This window comes from Sycon ciliatum, chromosome 4, assembly GCF_964019385.1.
Source record: "Sycon ciliatum chromosome 4, ocSycCili1.1, whole genome shotgun sequence".
Taxonomy (NCBI): Eukaryota; Metazoa; Porifera; class Calcarea; order Leucosolenida; family Sycettidae; genus Sycon; species Sycon ciliatum.
Window position 1 is genome coordinate 4,321,706 of NC_088646.1, and position 19,559 is coordinate 4,341,264.

Here is a 19,559-nt window from a genome sequence, read left to right on the forward strand (position 1 = left end):
ATTCGCAAGAGCACAATGACATAACCAACAAGACTGCAATCCCAAAACAACCAACCGGTGAACCCACACATAAACATGCCCAAAAAAACATCTCCTCGTCCCTCAGCGGACTACAATCTGGCTTGATGGGCCATGAAAGCTCTGCAGCCAAGACACACCACTGCCTAAATGTATCAATTGATACTGGTAACTGTTTGCAATATAAAACTGGAGATCGTGCCAGGTCTCCACAATGCACCAGCAGTGCGAACTGTGCCTCCGTGTTTAACACGCAAGCAACAAGCACCACAATAGCACAACATGGTCAATAAATACTAACCGGTGCAAAGGCCGCGAGCGTGGAAAGGAATTTCATGGGAGCTGAGAATAAACGTTATGATGGGGAGACAGTATAATAACAATTTTGGAACGATATGTTTAAATCAGAAAAAATGTCACCACCTTGTCCTTGGTCATTGAAGCCACTAGAAAAATAATGTAACCAGCATTAGAAAATACGACTAAATACAGAGTGGACTATGATCAGGAACAGACTTGATTTAAAAACAGGGTGATAGCGAATAAGACAACAATGCGAACAGCAGGAACATGTCAGAAAGCACGATATCATGCAACGATTCGTATGATAGTAGAGCCGCGGGCCTCCGGATAGACTGCGCCACACCCAACCACACGCTTATGCTTTATCTATTAGGTCTTGCCTTGATTTCGCAGGTTATGGTACTTATTACAAGATGCCAGCACACGCTGGCTTGCTGCGTCATAATCTCTCTGAGAACCTCTCCATCTTGCCATTTCCATGTCGTGCCGACGCTGATTCTGTTCATTGACGCAGCGCGACCGCAGCGTCTCCAAATAGTCCTGGACAACTTGTCTCTCGACACTGCGTAGCTTGGTGGGGTCGTTTCCATACTCCTCCGCAAACGACTGGGCAACAAAGTAGGGGACATTCTCCGGTGCAACAGTGCTGGTCTGCCGCCTTACCTGGTGGTCATCTGAGAAGTAGAGACTGTATGGTTGTGACGACAAGTTGTTGCTGATTGCAAACAGAAGGTACATGACGAATATGGAAAGCAGGGGTAGCACCCGAAAGAGTTCATTACCACCATCACCGTTGTGCTGGTGGTGATGATGATGCTGCCTGAAGAAAGTGTTGTGAACGTGGTCATCGTCGTCCTGACGGTGACCACTTCCACGATGCCGTCTCCGGTGTACACGAACGTTGCCGTTAGGATATCCGCCACCGAAGAACATGTTGAACAGTTCCTCTGCAGTAACATCATCCCCCGCTTGAAAGTGCTGATAGTGCCCCTGATTTTGTGCACGGTCTCCTCGCGCTGCTTCAGGTCCAAACTGGTCATATCTCCGCCGTTTGTCTGTGTCCCTTAAGACAGCGAATGCTGTTCCGATGGTTTTGAATGCTTCGTCAGCACCTGGGGCCTTATTTTTGTCTGGGTGAAACTGCAGAGCCAACTTTCTATAAGCTTTCTTCAATTCGGTTTCGCTGGCATCTTTCGATACACTGAGGACATCATAATAGTCCTTTGCTCTAAGAATTCGTTTTACATCATTAACTTGCGCCTGGGTATAATCAGACGGAGTGCCAGGAACACTATTACTGGATGCTGAAGACTGCGGACGATTTCCATTATCACACGGACTAGTCGATTTCGTAGTGTCCTCTGTACTGCTGCCAGTTCTGCCGTCTCCTGATGGCTCAGCCCTGCTTTCGCGAATTTCATTTCCTAGATCCTCAGCTGCTGAAGTTGGAAATAAACGCACAGACTTCTCAATGAATTTCAGTGCCTTCGCACAATCACCGCCCTTCCAATGCTGCCTTGCAATATCCACGCATCGTAAAGCCTCATCTTTGTTGGAATCCATTGCAATAAGCCACCTGCAGCAAGAATGTTTTTTACTTTCTCACTGAACAGCATGAACATAATCGATGTGACGCACGGCTGGCTCCACAAAACGCGAACTCAAAAGGCCGGAATATTTTGCACGTAACTACGCGTATACGTATGAGCCGAAAATCGATAAATAAATCGAGAAACTGCGAATAGGAATATTCAACCAGGTTTTACTTACACTAACATCAGACATTGTTGGGTTACTGCCGATATGCGGGCGTATCCCGTAAACCCACGCGTTTTCTGGGTTTTTCTTCTTGCAGACGGTCGCCATTTTATATTCGCGTACGGCCATCTTTCTCTTTCTCTTCTCTTGCGCTTGTTGTGGGGTGCACTTCGGGGACAAGATGAGGTGAGTTTCTTCGCTTTGGAAGTCCTAGTTGCAGCAGCCATTGGAGATGTAGGAGTAGACGTAACAACTATGTATCACTGGGAGTAACTCGTGGCTGCGTTTCCCTGTGTTGCTCTGGCAGTCTCCTTCGCGTGCAAAAGCGGCTGGCCTCCAGCGTGCTGAAATGCGGCAAGAACAAAATCTGGTTGGATCCCAATGAGACCAACGAGATCGCCAACGCGAACTCTCGTAAGTAGTGACCTGTCGAATTGTGCTTTGTTGCGGTGGGCTGTAATGTCGAGCAATCAAAAGAGGAAAAATTTGCGGAACATTTATCTTGGGACTTTGTTGTTTGTGTTACCTTGCACTTTGCCTCAATGAACGAAATCCTACATCCTAACACTGGGCCTGTAGTATCTCGATGATATGTATGACCACCATGTTGCCTGTATGGGTATCATCTTCAGTCTGCGGATATTCGCAATATGAGCTCAGATCCCTCTTCTCGTTACTGATTTTTCAACCAGCGGATGTCAATTTTTTTAATCCAAACGATTTTCTGTATACACTCTGGATAATATTTTTTAAATTATTGCAATTGTGTTTTTTGTCTAGTAGAAATTGGTGTATCTCGGAAAGTGTTGATGTCACCCACAAATTCCATTGCATTTTCCTGATTTCAATTTAAATGGAGATATGGTTATCTAATGCTATTATGATTGGTATACATTGTGTGATTTACAGGTCAGAACATCCGAAAACTCATCAAGGATGGTCTCATTATCCGCAAACCACAGGTGATCCACTCTCGGGCCCGCGTCCGTGCTGCACATGAGGCTCGCAGCAAGGGCCGTTCTATGGGACGCGGTAAGAGAAAGGGTACTGCCAATGCCCGTCTGCCCGAGAAGGTCGTTTGGATGAGGAGAATGCGGGTTCTCCGTCGTCTGCTCAGGAAGTACCGTGAGGCCAAGAAAATCGACCGTCACTTGTAAGTGGCTTGGTTACATTGATACTGTCCCCTTTGCGTTGTGATGTACACGATTTTCTTTTCGCTGCATTGAATTGTACTTGTAGCTTGTAGTAGCGACTTTGCAGATGTATTTTCATTGCCTGTACTTTCATGTGTTGTCATTAGGTACCATGAGCTGTACAAGCGCTGCAAGGGTAACGTGTTCAAGAACAAGCGCGTATTGATGGAGTTCATCCACAAGAAGAAGGCCGAGAACGCCCGTGCTAAGCTCTTGTCGTAAGTGCCATATCCGTTTTTATTACCTCGCTGTGTCATTGCTTGTGCCTATTTTCTCGTCTCTACTCAACACTGTATCCTGTTAGGGACCGTCCGGGGCTACAGATTGTTTTTACAAAACGAAAGGTTTTAGTATTTTTCAACCCCCACCCACCTTTTCTGCGGGTAAAACGAATTCCAATAAAATATTGATGTCAATTTTCGACACCCAAAAGTAACTGGGCATTCTCCATCTGCATTCAATAATTATTTTCAAAACGAAACTCCATCAAACCCACCCCCCGTTTTGAAAATATTATTGGTAACCTTGGAAGGCCCCTTAAAGTGAGTTTTTCTTGTGCAGTAAATATCGTCCCTGGTGTTCTAGCTAAGTGGTTTTCTGTGTGGCGTTTTGTTCCTGCAGTGACCAAGCTGAAGCAAGACGCTCAAAGAACAAGGCTGCCCGTCAACGCCGCGAGGAACGCAAGGAGGCCAAGCGACTTGCTGTGACTCAACCTCAATAAATGTGCCTAGAAAGACAGCTCGATAAACTGTGCGTTGCTTGTGTATGTGAGAAAGACCCACGAGCAAGGATCATGTGTGCAGATCGTGTAGGACCAGTTAATCAGTGCCCTAAGACCGTTGTGTACGTGTCCAATGGGTAACTGCAAGAGTACATAACAGTTATGTACTCTTGGTAACTGTTTATAGATTAGACTTGGGGTGCGTTTGGTTGGTTTGATCTAGAATAGGATCGAACAGCTGGTGCACATTTAGCAGCCTCATGCCAACCAAACGGTATGCGGTACTCTAGGAACAGAGCACATTTTTTTGTGAAAAATACTGTACTCACTCGATTAGAAGCCAGGGGCTTCTATTTTTCAATACCAATTTCGAGGAGGCTTCTATTCAAGAGGGGCTTTCATTGTTTAATTCCATACCAGCATTCCAATCGAATCTCCTAAGACTTTCATATTCCCAGCAACTCGGCCCCGAGTTAGTTTGCACACATGTCGACCAGGACATGGACCAATATCAACATGCATGAGGTGTTCTTTGGCAATTTTTGCACACTTGACTTTCATACATGGCACTACCTGGTCACCCCATGCTTTGCGAATAGTAGTCTGGGCTTCTATTCGAGAGGGGCTTGTATTTTTCAAACAGTCCTTGTAGGGGGGGGGGGGGGCTATTAGTATTACACAAGAGCAGGGCCTGCTGGAGAGCCGGGTCACGCGCCCGGCTGGGGAACTGCACGACCTGGCTGAACAGATAACGCCGGGTCCAGTCAGACCCGGCTGAAAAATGTCTCAAACTGACAATGGATTCCTAATACCGGTATTAATTTTTACGACTCGCGGACCCCATCTGTTGCAAATCTAGCGCAACCGTACACTCTACAGTCTACAAGCGACAGAAACTCGGCTTGGGTCAACTGGTTCGAGCGCGATCTGGCCAGCGGCGAGCAGGAAGTCAGGACAGTGAAAGTCGATGGGGCAGGCAGTCAAAAGCGTAACTTTGGCTATAGCTTTTGACACAGTTGCAAGTTTTGAGCAGGCTTTTTGGTTGTTTTTCTGCCGGATGATCTGACCCGGCTGGCCTGCATGCGCCAGGTACACTCTGACCGGGCTGTGTTGAATGTCTAGAGCAGGCCCTGAAGAGGCCCTTTTATTCGAGAGGGCTTCTAATCAAGTGAGTACGGTATGCCAACCTTGGTGCATTCTTCAAAAATGTGTATAGGTCACCATGGTTACTGTGTACGGTATGACGAGTCAAGCCCAAAAGCGTATGCACGTGATCATTTGCGACCAAAACCGATATTCCTGCCAGTGAAACTGCTCGGTCTGCTCCGGAGCAAGCAGACCATGTTCTGGCCGACCCAGGACAGGTGCAGTCCCAACCAAACCTGCTCTTGGGCTCCACTTTCTTCAGGCTCAGCGTGGGATTGACTGTATGGGCTAAATGTGTAAGATTGTATAGCATGCGATGAACATCCAACCACGTGGTGTGTTTGAAGCTTGGGGACCATTCTCGGATTAGCTGCGATATAATTACCGCTAATAACAAACAGAACATGTACATTTGATAAGAAATTTTGATCTAAATCCACTTGTTCACCCTTCCTGCTGGGCTGTACATGTGTTCAAAGAGTCCATATACTAGTACCGTGAAGTCTTGTATAAAAGCCGCGGCTTCTATGACTTTCTTGGTGAAATTTTGCAGGCTTCTACACAAGACAGGTATTTCTATGTATGTCAACACTAAAACCAGGCTTATTTGTGATTTGATGGGCCCAAAATTGTGGCTTCTATACAAGACTTCACGGTATGCACTCTTGGTTTGTTAGTACCTTATTCCTATATTTTTACAAAACATCCTGTAATTTCATGTATGAAGCCCATGCCCTAAAGCCATGGGCCATGACATTTCTGTGGACTTTGACTTTTACGGCATGGCGTAGACGATAGTGGGCGAGTCATTTTGCATCTAAAATAGCTAGGAAAGCAGGGGTATTTGGAATATAAGGCCATGGCTTCTATTGTCGAAGTTCTCCCGACAATTTGGTCTGGACTGGACACAGTCTGAGCTAAACACTGTCGAAGAACTAGCTACATGGATGGCATATGAATAGGTCTCTGGCTAACACCTCTTGAATGATACACATCCAATCAAGAGTACAAAGAAGCTGAGAAAAACCCCACATACGTAATCAAGTAGCGTGCTCCAATAGATTATAGTGCACTGCCCGAAGAGTGCTCAATACCCATAATAGGGCAGAGCCTTCCACACAAGAGAGAGGGGGGGGGGGGGGTGAGGGGCAGTGCACCGAGACACCTTTCTGCTCATGGAGCAGTAATACAGAGTCACAGGCCATCCTCTCATAACATGCAATGCACAAGTGTCACCTATTCCATGCAACCCTGACCACTGGCACTTTCCCTGCATGTGTGCCAGAAAAGCACATGTTTTGCCTGGGTTTAGATATGCAGCTGAGGTGTTCTTCGTAGATGGGGATGTCCGGGGAGCACACTAGCAAGAGTCCGTAATGCCTGATTTATGGCCTCGTGCTGAAGATGATCGATACCTGAGCCAGGCTGAGTAGAAGGGAGAAGTAACACACTTACTGGTATGAGTATATCACTTCATGTATGGTATTTCACTACTCCCTGGGGATATGCACACCTCCAGTGTATCCATCGGGCCAGCACTTCATGTCGCAGCGCATGTGGGTCCAGAACACTGACATTCCACCCGCTGTCACGACAGTGCAGCTGTTGGACAGCGAGTTCCAAAGCGCCGTGACTAGTTGATGGTGGCGCTGCACTGGTTTCATACTCGGTGTAAGTGCAGGATTTACCCAGACCTGTCTTACACGCACAGTGTCAGAAACACACGCACACACACACTTGAAGCACAACTAGCAAACCGTGTACAAGTATTATAATACAGTTCCCTACAGTGACCTGCACTGATGTATAGTGATCAACAAATCGTATACATAATATATACTTCAAAGAAGAAGAATTTTAATGGCCAGGGCTCACTACAGTGACCTGCACTTGAGTGCCGTGATCGTCAATATAAAATACTAGTATAAGAAAACTATCTAAGTATGATACACTCGTACCTATCAAAACGGATAGGCTCCAGACCAGCTGGTAACCAGCATCAGTGAGTATAGTTATCTGATACTGTACTGCACAATCCAGTCAAGTCCTCCTACACCTACATGACTGCAGAAGCCTCTGTCCTGCAAGCGTATACTGAGTACGCAGGATCCTCTCATTTCGTCTACGGTATGTTGCATGGCTAGGTTAGCCATCATTGGTCAGCATGAAGTGGCTGCGGCCGTGGCTTGCCGTAGTAGATGTTGGCTAGCGTGTCGGGATGCACACCAAATTCATATAGCAATACTAGCAGCAGGTTAAGTCCAGAAATCTGAGCAAAACACAAACACATACACAGGTAAATGGCTAAGGCAGTAATCCTCGTATCAAAACCTTGAATCCGATGCATCTGAATCCAGCCATACAGCCTCATAGCGATCAAGTAGAATCACATTCGCAGTGCTGTACCCGCTTGCCTTACCTTCACATAGCCATGTTTCATCCATCGGCGTGCGGACGTGATAGCTGGGTCTCCATCCGCCATCTGCACATGCCCAATGCGCTGCATGCGTTTTACCTGCAGCGTAGAAGGAGACAGAAAGAGATCACGCTTACCATCAACAGACATTGGCGCACACGCAGCACATCGGGGAAAGTGGGTAAAATAGACTAATTTCCTGAGCTTCACCAAATGTGTACTTGTATGTCTAATGGAGCCAGGGTCCAGCAGCCTTTGTTGCCAATGTTGTGAGTTTGCTGGATTGTCCGTATCTACCATGCGAATAAGTATTCATATGGACGAGCAGCTACAATACCTAGCATAGCCAGGTACTGCCAAGCGGCGCACATCACGGGTGACCAGCTGCAGCACCTTGCCGAGGTGCCCGCAGATTGAGTATTTCGCTATTGCTCTTGTAGTAGTTACGCACTCTTACGTGGAGTAGTGCTTTTGCTGTTTGCGTCCGGCAGAGTGCTGCGCTGATGAGTCCACAAAGGACGAAGCAGCTCTGTCTGCAGATTGAGTATTCCGCTCCTGCTCTTGTAGTAGTTGATCACTCATATGTGGGGTAGTGCCTTTGCTGTTTGCGTTCGGCAGAGCTCACTGACTTGTCAGTTTGAGCACTCTGGCAAGGTACGTTCGGGCCTGGTGTAAATGTGGCTTTGGAAATTTATTTTTTCACTGCTATCAGGCTCGGCCTCATTTTCTTCTGTGATGTGCTGATGAGTCAATAAGTTCAGACAATAACAGATAACACACACTGATAAAAGTCAGTCCCAGGAAACTCTTTTTAAAATATTCGAATTTAGACCATGTTGGATTTTGTGGTATTCTATTGCATATGCATCTCATGGAAATATGTCAGCCATGGCACATGGACTCGCAAACATACCAACACACACTCACACACACGTGCACACACACAGATACACAGACACACACACACCACACACACCACACACACACACACACACACACACACACACACACACACACACTTCGGTAGACACCTCCAATTTGGCTAGCATACCAGTATGTAGTCCTCCATGAGGCGCACTGCTGGAAACCGTCCACAACGCTGGAATGCCTGCCGGGTTGTGAACAAGCACTGGTCACCATAAGGCATCTCTGAAAGGAGACGGAGTACAAGTAGAAAAAGAAAGAAATACTAATTCAGCAGGCCTTCAACGCCACCAACACTGAGGCGTGTACCTGCTGGACTTGGTTGTATAACTTGTATGTACATGACAATGTGATTGCTGAAGCTACATGTACAGCATCAACAGGCAAATGCCCAGAGATTCAGCTTGGGGCCTTCCTGGCCAATTAGAAAAGAAATAAATCGTCCCACCACCAGGATCCCATTGATGGCCACAGGTGTGGCAGGCGCCGGATGAGTGAGTCCAAACTTTGGGTCATACTGTAGGTCATTTAGCGCACATTGACCATTGTCCGTACTCATTGCACGGCGAGTGAGCCCCATTGTCCGTACTCATTGCACGGCGAGTGAGCCCCATTGTCCGTACTCATTGCACGGCGAGTGAGCCCCATTGTCCGTACTCATTGCACGGCGAGTGAGCCCCATTGTCCGTACTCATTGCACGGCGAGTGAGCCCCATTGTCCGTACTCATTGCACGGCGAGTGAGCCCCATTGTCCGTACTCATTGCACGGCGAGTGAGCCCCATTGTCCGTACTCATTACACGGCGAGTGAGCCCCATTGTCCGTACTCATTACACGGCGAGTGAGCCCCATTGTCCGTACTCATTACACGGCGAGTGAGCCCCATTGTCCGTACTCATTACACGGCGAGTGAGCCCCACGCAAGAAACAGGGCCGGCGTGGGACCAGGTGAAACTCGGAGTCTTTCACTGTATGACCATAGCTGCACTCGGCGACACGATTTCCTTTCTCTAAACCAAGCATCGAGACATTATGCTAGGTACTTTACGCAAGTTTACGGTTACTGGAAGTCAGGTGGTCAGCCGAAAAATGGCTGCAGCGATAACACGCCAATTGGCATCAGAATGTCCTTTTAGCTCTCTTATGAATGTGAGGATTGGTTAGAGCAGGACTCACCGGCATGCACAACCCTACGACGAACCAGTGCGCACATCAGCCTCATCTCTTGACGGAAGCGCCAAGAACACGATGGCCTACAAATGGCGGGAGTGAGAAGGACAAGAAGCGGGCAAGGCATCTTTAAAAACCAAGCAACAAGATAGCAGAGATGTGTTACATGATGTGTTACTATCCAAGAGTGCGCAGAAATCTGGGTTTTAGTAACTTTTTACACACAGCTTCAATCATATGTTCAAACAGGCTCTGGCACTCACAATGACTGGTCATTCCTCGCGGAGAGTTGCCTCTATAAAATAAACACACACTCGACTGCACCATAAAGTTGCCCACAACGTCTTCATAGCTATACCGGCTCTCATGCATACTACCAGCAGTCTGTAGCACAGTGCTAATGAGGTCCGATCGCGATAGTCAAGTTAGCGTCCTGCACCTGTGCACTGTCCAGTGTTCGCAGGTCTGGAGCTGCACAGTATGGTTTGCTATGAAGGGGTTTGGATTACTTTGGCCCCAGGTGTAGATCCCAAGATGACATCATGTGACTTTAAAAAAAAAAACTTGAAGCAAAAGGTTTTTAAAAAGCATTGACACATATCCATATATCACAGCACCAGTCAGTAGCCACAGCGGCATCTTCTAAAGTTCTCACCCATTCGGCTCCAAGCAGTCCAGACGGAATGGAAAGGCACCCATCACGTTGCCGGGAACGCCAAGACAGTCTGCAATGCGTTGGTCAAAGCCAAACGGCAGCCGCGTGTCAGCATGGAGGAACGCAAGGTACGGGGTGGAAGACGCAGCTGCAACGCCATTGTTTTGCTGTTCACCACGTCCTACACAACACAACAGAGGAGGAAATTCAAAGTCATGTACAGCCATATACTGACGAAATGTACAAGCAAACATGGACAGCAGGCGGTTTGTGTTGCTGCACAGAAGGACATGTGGAGAAAAAACCTTGTTTGGCGGCATGTTGGATCTCATCGGTGCATGTGTGTGTGTGTGTGTGTGTGTGTGTGTGTGTGTGTGTGTGTGTGTGTGTGTGTGTGTGCTGGTTAGTAGGGCTCCAGGGTTAACACCTGACAAGCCCAACAAGCCACTGTCCACAGACAGACTTGATACATTGCTTCAAACTCGACATAGAAGGTCCAGTAGCCTGCCGCGGTGGTGGCAGAAGAAAACATCAACAGGCCACTTTACCCAGCTTTAATAAGCACCAGGGAGTTGCACTAATAATCCAATACATGTGCTAAATGATTTAGCCTCGACCCGAAATATACAGTGGTGGCAAGAGATCCAAACCTACAGTCCATTTCAAAACTATAGACGCGTGAACTCATACGTACGAGCCGTACGTACTGTAGCGCACGACAGCCGTGAGTTTTGCATGGGTTTTTTCTGGTTTTCAGATGTGTTTTTCAGGTTTTTCTTCGTCGCCGCGGGAAATACAAAAGATGCAAAACACGCAAAGTCGCAAATGAAAAGGTGTGAGGAAAGTCTCAAAAGAAATGAAAGCCTCAAATGAATCTTCTTGCTTGCATTTTCAGAGTGCGTGACTGTAATGGCTTCCAAGGCCCGTAAGAATCTCAGTGATGCCGAGGAAGATATGATTAGTTGTGTTCATTGTTTCTTCGAACAAGAGCTGGATTTTGATTGACGCTTGAGTATCCGAAATCCTCGTCGTCGAACTCACCTTGCAACTGGCGTGAGTGAAACCACTGTCACTCGTTGTGTCAGGCGAAGGGAACAGGGAGGCTCAAATCAAATCAAAAAGAGAAAATATAATTATCATCTCTACTTTTCACCCAACAAGATCCAAAACATGCAGAAAAGAAGAGAAAAAAGGCAGGATCTAGGAGGCGTGATGGGATTCGAATGCCCCACACTTGTACTGGAAATCACGGATCGAAACCACGAGGCTACCAGGACCCGTACAAAAATGCACCCGCGATGGTCTGGGCGCAGCACTGTCTCAGCAGGAGCAAAAATCCGAAACAAACTGGTCAAACCCTTAAAACAAACTGGTCAAACCCTTCAAAACAGAAATTACATGTAAAACCGGAAAACCTGGCCTAAAAATAAACTTCAATTGTAGCGAAAACAAAGTCAGAATTGCCAGAATTGTGAAGCGATGCAGAGACGGAATCTGGAGAAAAAACTAAAATATTTAAATAAATCCCATCGAATTTCGCAAAACACTACGTGTCTATAGTTTTGAAATGGACTGTATGCACATACCAGCCCCGGGCCGGAGTGGCCCCAGCACTACAAACGCTGGGTCGTGCAGTGAATGTGGCATAACTACTAGTAGTAACATAAGTACCGCGAGACATCCTGTCTTGATTTTTACAACCAGAGGGAAAGGAAAGTCGCATGGCAGAGTGCAGCGAAGTTGGTACAACGTCAGAACCTTATTGTACTAAGGTCACACTTAGCATGTTCTTGTGTGGAGCTCGCATCCGCTCGACGGTAAACTGAGTACGGATTGACTGCACAACGTGCAACGGGTGTACAAGGTCAGTGTTGTGTGACCTACAGACAGGATACTGCCTTCTAACACCGTCACAAAGGGGTAGTGGTGGCGGCGGGGTGCTCTCGCTGTACTATTATGACACTACTTTCGTGGACATTGAAATCCGATGGGATGACCGGGGCTGGCGCCCTTACTGCTTTTAGTGCGTACATGCACTGTAGTTCACGCACACACTGTAAAAATCGACCAGCAGTGCTCGAGGCTGTAAGGCCAGCGCCCAGGGGCCGCTTGACTTCTCAGCGGATTTCAATGTCCGCTACAGTAGTATTCATGCAGTTAGATTTCGCCTGCACCTAGTCTACAATTACAACCAGTAGAATGCAGATACACTCACTGACCCGGTGCTGAGTGGACGAGACGCAAGGACACTCCACAGAGGCTCTCCGGACTACTGATGAGCGCCTCCACCTTGGAACACGTCGAGTCAGTGCTGCCTCCGTCGCTGACAACAATCTCGAGCTGCTCCGGATAAACGGCTTTCTGTCGTATCCAGAGCAATGAGATATCACAGAACAAAGATAATAGCAGTGAGCAGGACACAAAGGCTAACCCTATAGTCTAGTAAAGTTACATTGATATGCTGATACAGTCACAGCAGGTTAGCACTGCAAAATACATGACATTGTACTTGTTTGGATAAACAGGAACGGGGTACGCCATTTGTGTGCTATTAGTCTATTACACGCGGTACTGGCCGGGGAAACTCCTGCCATGAATCAGGCAGAGGCGCGTTTCAGTGCACTATAAAAGTGCTCATAGTACCAGGGCCATGATGCAGCACCCAGCGTATTTTCATTCATTGGAGTGAGTCCCATTGGAGTGAGTTCCATTGGAGTGAGTTCCATTGGAGTGAGTTCCATTGGAGTGAGTTCCATTGGAGTGAGTTCCATTGGAGTGAGTTCCATTGGAGTGAGTTCCATTGGAGTGAGTTCCATTGGAGTGAGTTCCATTGGAGTGAGTTCCATTGGCCAGCACCACAGTACCTGAGTCACAATGTTTCCTGCACATTGTTCTACAAGCAGCAGATGGCAGTATCTCAGATGAACACAATCAGTCATTGTGTTGGTCTGCACCAGACCGACATGCTCACTACAACGCCCCAAGTGCCCACACAACACCATGTACACATGTGCGCGGTATACAATGCACATTCACACGACGTACCGCTACCGTGTGCCGTATGCACTCTTCAATATTCTGCTCCTCGTTCAAGACTGGTATGATAATTGCACAGCGCGGTGCTAGGAAGTCCTCGACACTGCGACCAAAGCAGGATCCAATCCGTCCAAAATCCAAAGGGTCATCCTACAAGACAATCCAATGCACACAACACCATTCACATACACACATATGAAGTACATGACATTGTATACTTGAACACAGGATTACAAAGAATGTGAATTTTTATGATTACGGTCGACTTCTGATGCAAGGAGTGAGCAGGAAAGGGGAGCTCTTCACAGCCGCAGCTCTTTAAAATATTAAAACAGAAATGCACTCACACCAAACAAGCAATACAGTCATCATGCCTGGTATGCAGCTCGCGATTGCATGAAAGCACTTGGTTGACATGCTATCATAATGATGCACGGTTTGTTATAAACGAAAACAGCTTCCTACAAAGGGGAAGTTCTGTATACCGTATATTCTCTATTATAAGCACAGGTCTCCATTACTAGCACAGTCTCTAATACTAGCACACTGTGAGCACTTTTCGAAACATTATAAGCACAGTCTCTATTATTAGCACGATCCTGGTGGAATCAATGCTGCATGCATGATATCTAGCATGTATTTCTTCTCGTTCTGTATGGATGTATTGGTTGAAAATATAAAAGCGCGGTCTCCAATATAAGCACAGGGTAGAGGGGTATTGAAAAAATATAAGCACGGCGCTTATAATAGAGAATATACGGTAGGTTCAAACAGGGAGATGGACAATGATTCATATTTTCCCAAAATTCACTATTATGTAAGTTTATTCTAAGTACGACGGTACACCATTTTTAAATAACGTCGCTTACAGGTACAACACAAATTATGTGATTTATAGAGCTGCCGCACAACTATCACATGACTATACAGGACAGCTATGTTGGTTCCAACTCCACCCAGCCATTGCATCGATGGGTCACATGATGTCGGCCATGTTGGTTCCACTGTCCACATGCCATGATCACTTTCTATACACACTTAGTCACATGACAAAGATGTGAAACCAGTCTATAACAGTCTATGAGTGCTAACTAACCAGATCGGAAAGCGGCACAGGCAGAATCATTGGCTCAATTCCCAGGCTACGAGCTACGTTGATCTGTTGTTCGCGCACCACCTCCGTGCCCCACGTCATGCCCGTGAAGAGCTCATCTGTGCACCCCCCCCCCCCCCCCCACACACACACGCATGCACGCACGCACAGGCGCATACACACGCACGCACGCACAGGCGCATACACACGCACACCGACATGCACACACAGTGACACACGCACACCGACATGCACACACAGTGACACACACACAAACACACATACAGTGACACACACACAAACACACATACAGTGACACACCCACACACATGTACATGTACAGATACACATGTACACACATAATAGTTCACTTCAGCCCAAGCCCCCGGGAGGGTAACATTCATTTGGGCAACATCAATTATTGACACAGTAGGATTTTCAAGTATAGTAAGCTGGGTGTAGGATGCATTTAGGATACGAGAAAGCTGGCTCCAAAAGTAGAGTTGTTTAACGTATGTTCTTGCTTCCCGCAGAAGGTTCATCAGTACACTTGGAAAACCTGGTCGAGGTGAGTGCCATATGATCAAGCAGCAGGAAGAGGAATCGTGATACAGACTGTACGCGCAATGGCGGCTTTCAGTTCACGAGGCTCTGCAGACTTACCAAGCTTCTCAGCGATGCTACAGTGAGCAGCAACAAGATAGTAGCCACCGTCCAGTGCGGGTCCGAGGACAAACTGTGCACGCATGCCACCATCATCAGCGGGCATGAGCGCAGACATGGCCTGTTTGACGACGTCCTTCGTCAGGCCTGGAATGTCCGAGCCAACCTACAGAATGACACAATGCAGTGGTAGATATTAGTACCATAGTGGCTTGCAGTGGGGAACTAGCCCAGTGCAGTGGTACATGCTACTAGATAGTACAGTGCTGCTAAATGAAATCCGATCACGTGAGTCAAGTTTGCGCCTTGCACCACTTCGCAGCCCAGTGTTCGCAGGTCTAGGGCTGTGCAAAGCCCGGCGCGTGCTTGAGTGACGCGATCGGATTTCCATAGAGCAGCACTGTAGTACCATAGCAGTAGCAGGGAACACACCCAGTGCAGTAGTAGCAGGGAACACACCCAGTGCAGTAGTAGCAGGGAACACACCCAGTGCAGTAGTAGCAGGGAACACACCCAGTGCAGTGGTAGCAGGGAACACACCCAGTGCAGTAGTAGCAGGGAACACACCCAGTGCAGTAGTAGCAGGGAACACACCCAGTGCAGTAGTAGCAGGGAACACACCCAGTGCAGTAGTAGCAGGGAACACACCCAGTGCAGTAGTAGCAGGGAACACACCCAGTGCAGTGGTAGCAGGGAACACACCCAGTGCAGTGGTAGCAGGGAACACACCCAGTGCAGTAGTAGCAGGGAACACACCCAGTGCAGTGGTAGCAGGGAACACACCCAGTGCAGTGGTAGATATTAGCACAGTGGTAGCAGGGAACACACCCAGTGCAGTGGTAGATACTAGCACAGTAGTACAGTCAGACCTCGTTTATCCGGATCCCTCGCCATCCGGAAGAAAATCGATGGTTACCGATGTGCAGCATATGTTATGCATACAACATAACCGGACCTCGCGATCCGCATACCGGTGCATGATTTTGTGTACAAACTGGTTAAATGTGTACAAAATGCTTCGTCGTATCCGGTTGCATGTGGCTGGCTAGCGCTTGCAGAAGCTAGTATCAAGGAGTTGTACAAGCAAATGAGGTCCTTGACCTGCTGGGTGTGTGCAGACAGCACTCAGCTGCATGCACTTGTCATTTTTCTCGCTTGTTTTACATACTGGGCACGCTAGTTGTACTGCATAGGACCTGTCTACATGTATGTATGATGTCACTGCTTTTGACATGCCACATGCATGTACAGTATGTGTGTTCAGTTATCCGGTTACCTCGCCTATCCGGATGTTTTTGTGGAAAACAGATGTGTGTGGTTATGCGAGGTCTGACTGTAGCAGGGAACACACCCAGTGCAGTGGTAGATACTAGCACAGTAGTAGCAGGGAACACACCCAGTGCAGTGGTAGATACTTCGCAAGTATTAGCACAGTAGTAGTAGTAGCAGGGAACAAGCACATTGTTGAGCAGGAACCAATGCAGCTACAGTGCACATACTGGCATGCACCAACCCTTACTAATCTACCACAAACCATAGGATCACTATGGCTGGCAACTAAATGCAGTGGAACCTCGCTTTCCGACCACCTCATTAAACCGACCACTTTTGCTTGGTCCCGAATTTCCCTCCAGAAGTGGGCATTTTCACTGATCGGACCACCTCGGAAATCAAACCTTTTTGCCCAGTCCCAAAGGCAGTCGGAATTCCGAGGTTCCATTTGTTAATTAGTTCGGTCAGTCACTCTCAGCAAATAAGAAGGTTGAAGCAGCTAGCTGTCTGGAGACTGAGTAATGTGTCTGGTGGTGACACACTGGAATTTAGCGTGTGCACATTGTACGTGTGAGCACTCTCCCAGCCGACAAAACACGCAAATGTTTGTTTCACCACTGCAGGCGTCTCGGCAGTCTTACCACAACTACTCTCTGTGCTCCTTCTCTGAAGGCTGTCTTGAACGCGTCCGCCATCTTCTGACCAAGGTCTCCATCACACTGCGGCCGCCAAACAGTTGCATGCGGATCCAGGACAGACTTGAATGGCACCAGCCAATGGCAAAGTTGATGTGCTGTGCCGCCGAAGTACCGGAGTTCAACGCACCAGCCGTCACGACTCGAAGACAAGCCATCGGAATCATAGCAGAACATTCGCAGAAGATTGTCAGTCTGAAGAAGCAAATGCAAAAGCAGAAGTACCGTACATGTGTAGTATGAAAAAAATTAAGTTAGAAAAACGACATGCAGTCTCAAACTAAAGCTAGGTTGGCCTGGCTCTAGATAGTGTTCAGTACACACATACTACAGACAAACAAAAAGAAGTTTCGCCTCTGCTCAACCTGCGACCTTCACATACTACAGGTGGAGGTGCTGAGTCGAATGGTCTTGGTCCAAGGAAGCTGAGACGCTCCCTTCCTCCTTTATTCCCAATCGAACTCGCGTACGTACACCGAAACTGGGTGACTGCGCCCTACTAGATTGGGATGTGTGTGCAAAATGTCACTAAAAGCGCCATTTCGTTCTTATAAAAGCACGGATGACCGCGATTGGCCCATATGTTGTAGTCTTTTGGACGCTGAGTCGACTGGTTTTGGTCCGAGAAAGCTGTGATGCAGCGTTCCTCCTTTATTCCCAATCGAACACGGTTGAGCAAGCGGTCACGTGCTCGTGCGTGCACAAGTCACCTGGTCACCGCGCCAGCAGGCGACAACTTTCACACCAAGGTTCAACTCGAGTTCAACTCGAGTGACAGGACTGCACCCAAACAAGCCTCTGGGTCATCCTAATGAAGATATTATTATTAAAAAGGCCAAACAGGCTGTAAGTTGTACCCTGCAGTCACAGTGACTAGGTGACTAGTGGACGCAGGAGCACGTGACCGCTTGTTAAACCAGGTTCGATTGGGAATAAAGGAGGAACGCTGCAACCATATTTTAATGACTGCCGTTGCATTTAAAGAGGTCTGGCTGTAAAGCGGGGGGGGGGGGGGGGGGGGGTGTGTGTGTAGTGGTATACACCGGTACTATTCTGTACCCGTGCTACCCGTGAGGACCTCGGGTAGACGGGTACAGAATAGTACCCGAAAACCCGAAGTCGCAGATGACATCATGTACAGTGAACGAGTACAAATTCATGCAATACTCCGCATGTACATATGTCTACCCAGTGTGTAAGGGAAGGGGTGTATTGTGGTGTTACCATGGAAACATTACCCGATAGGGCACCCGTGCTACCCGTGGAAAACTACCCGAACCCGATACCCGAAGAAAAATCTACCCAGCTCAGCCCTACATAACCAGCTTGATGTACTCTTGAATTAGTTCCACCTCGACCACATGTGCTCGATGGTGTACTCTTCGTGGAACATATAATGATGGACAGAGCAACTGGGCAAGGCTTGCCATAGCTATAAAACAGTGTTATTTTTACTGATGGCTTCTCAAGTTCAAGTTCGAAATCCTTGTGAAGATGGAACTTCTCACCCTCCAACTGCACTGGGCCACGAAAAGCTGGTATTGCCTACTAAAAGCAATACCATTGCATATTGTCACTAACCATGTGCAGTTGACACAAGTATGCTCCACGCTCACCCAGCAATGGTATTAGTCGGGTCTTGCACTTTCCTGGTTGAGGGTACCTGGAGAAGATAACTACCCGCTCCGAGCGGGCAAGGACTCTTTTCCTGGCGATGGAGTCATGGGTGTAAAGCAGAAGCTTGCGAAGTCCCAGCAAAGCCAAGGCTGACGTACCAGCAACAGCAGAGTTCCATACCCAGTCGTTTGTGATTGTGTACAGCGAGCTCAAGTCTAAGTTGAATTCTAATTCAAACGGCATTCTGAATAGGGATGATTAACATTGGATATTTTGTTGATGAAAATTCCAAACGTTCTCTGAATGGCTCAATTCATTACTGCGAACAACGAGGAAAGAATGGTGTGCACAGCGTTGCTGGATAGAATGATACTACAAAATGTAAAGATAGTTTTCCACCTCCGCCTTGTGAAGTTGTGATGTGCTGTTATCACCAAACATTGAAACAAGTGTATGAAAGTAAAAGACAAGATGCCATGCATGCCATTTGTTCAAAATCGATTTCTCGAACCAAGATAATAGATTGGCAAGATCAAGAAGAAGATGGATTCGACGTCACTTTGGCACTGCGCCGCGGCCCGCGTGGCGCATTATGCATGATTTATTCACAATGACGTAATGATTACTAGTATGTGACTGTTCTCATCTCAGTGTTCTGTACAGCTAGCTAGCGTAGCTGTGTATGTGTGCATGCACGTGATCGATCAATGATGATGCGAGATTTGCGAGTTACGGTAACTATGGTATCGCGAATTCGCGATATCGGTCACGCGATCGCGAGGTTTTACACGTAAATCTACGTACGTACCGTACACGCGTATATATACGCGTACCGCGTATACCGCGCGCAAGCGATCGCGCGACCGGTGACCCATGCTT

General features: G+C 47.5%; 3 protein-coding genes across 4 annotated transcripts; 1 reads left to right on the forward strand and 2 right to left on the reverse strand.

Moving 5' to 3' along the window:
• Positions 1 to 173: 173 nt before the first annotated feature.
• Positions 174 to 1,966, reverse strand: LOC135814018 (dnaJ homolog subfamily B member 12-like). Its single transcript, XM_065327063.1, has one exon. It carries the CDS (start codon positions 1,882 to 1,884, stop codon positions 691 to 693), a length of 1,194 nt encoding a protein of 397 aa, XP_065183135.1. The 5' UTR covers positions 1,885 to 1,966; the 3' UTR covers positions 174 to 690.
• A 177-nt stretch (positions 1,967 to 2,143) lies between these two features.
• LOC135814020 (large ribosomal subunit protein eL19-like) lies at positions 2,144 to 4,011 on the forward strand. Its single transcript, XM_065327065.1, has 5 exons — positions 2,144 to 2,265; positions 2,387 to 2,493; positions 2,989 to 3,232; positions 3,380 to 3,490; positions 3,894 to 4,011. The coding sequence occupies exons 1-5, from the start codon at positions 2,261 to 2,263 to the stop codon at positions 3,991 to 3,993; spliced, it is 567 nt and encodes a 188-aa protein (XP_065183137.1). The 5' UTR covers positions 2,144 to 2,260; the 3' UTR covers positions 3,994 to 4,011.
• Positions 4,012 to 6,900: 2,889 nt separating this feature from the next.
• LOC135814017 (uncharacterized) lies at positions 6,901 to 19,186 on the reverse strand. 2 transcript variants are annotated; one of them, XM_065327060.1, is made up of 11 exons: positions 18,645 to 19,186; positions 17,010 to 17,258; positions 15,097 to 15,262; positions 14,437 to 14,552; positions 13,350 to 13,490; positions 12,524 to 12,665; positions 10,305 to 10,485; positions 9,656 to 9,732; positions 8,607 to 8,704; positions 7,559 to 7,654; positions 6,901 to 7,408 (listed from the first exon to the last, which is right to left on the reverse strand). In XM_065327060.1, the coding sequence occupies exons 1-11, from the start codon at positions 18,921 to 18,923 to the stop codon at positions 7,292 to 7,294; spliced, it is 1,662 nt and encodes a 553-aa protein (XP_065183132.1). In that variant the 5' UTR covers positions 18,924 to 19,186; the 3' UTR covers positions 6,901 to 7,291. The 2 variants fall into 2 exon arrangements, with proteins under 2 accessions (XP_065183132.1, XP_065183134.1); XM_065327062.1 differs by having other exon boundaries at positions 18,680 to 18,766.
• Positions 19,187 to 19,559: the final 373 nt, after the last annotated feature.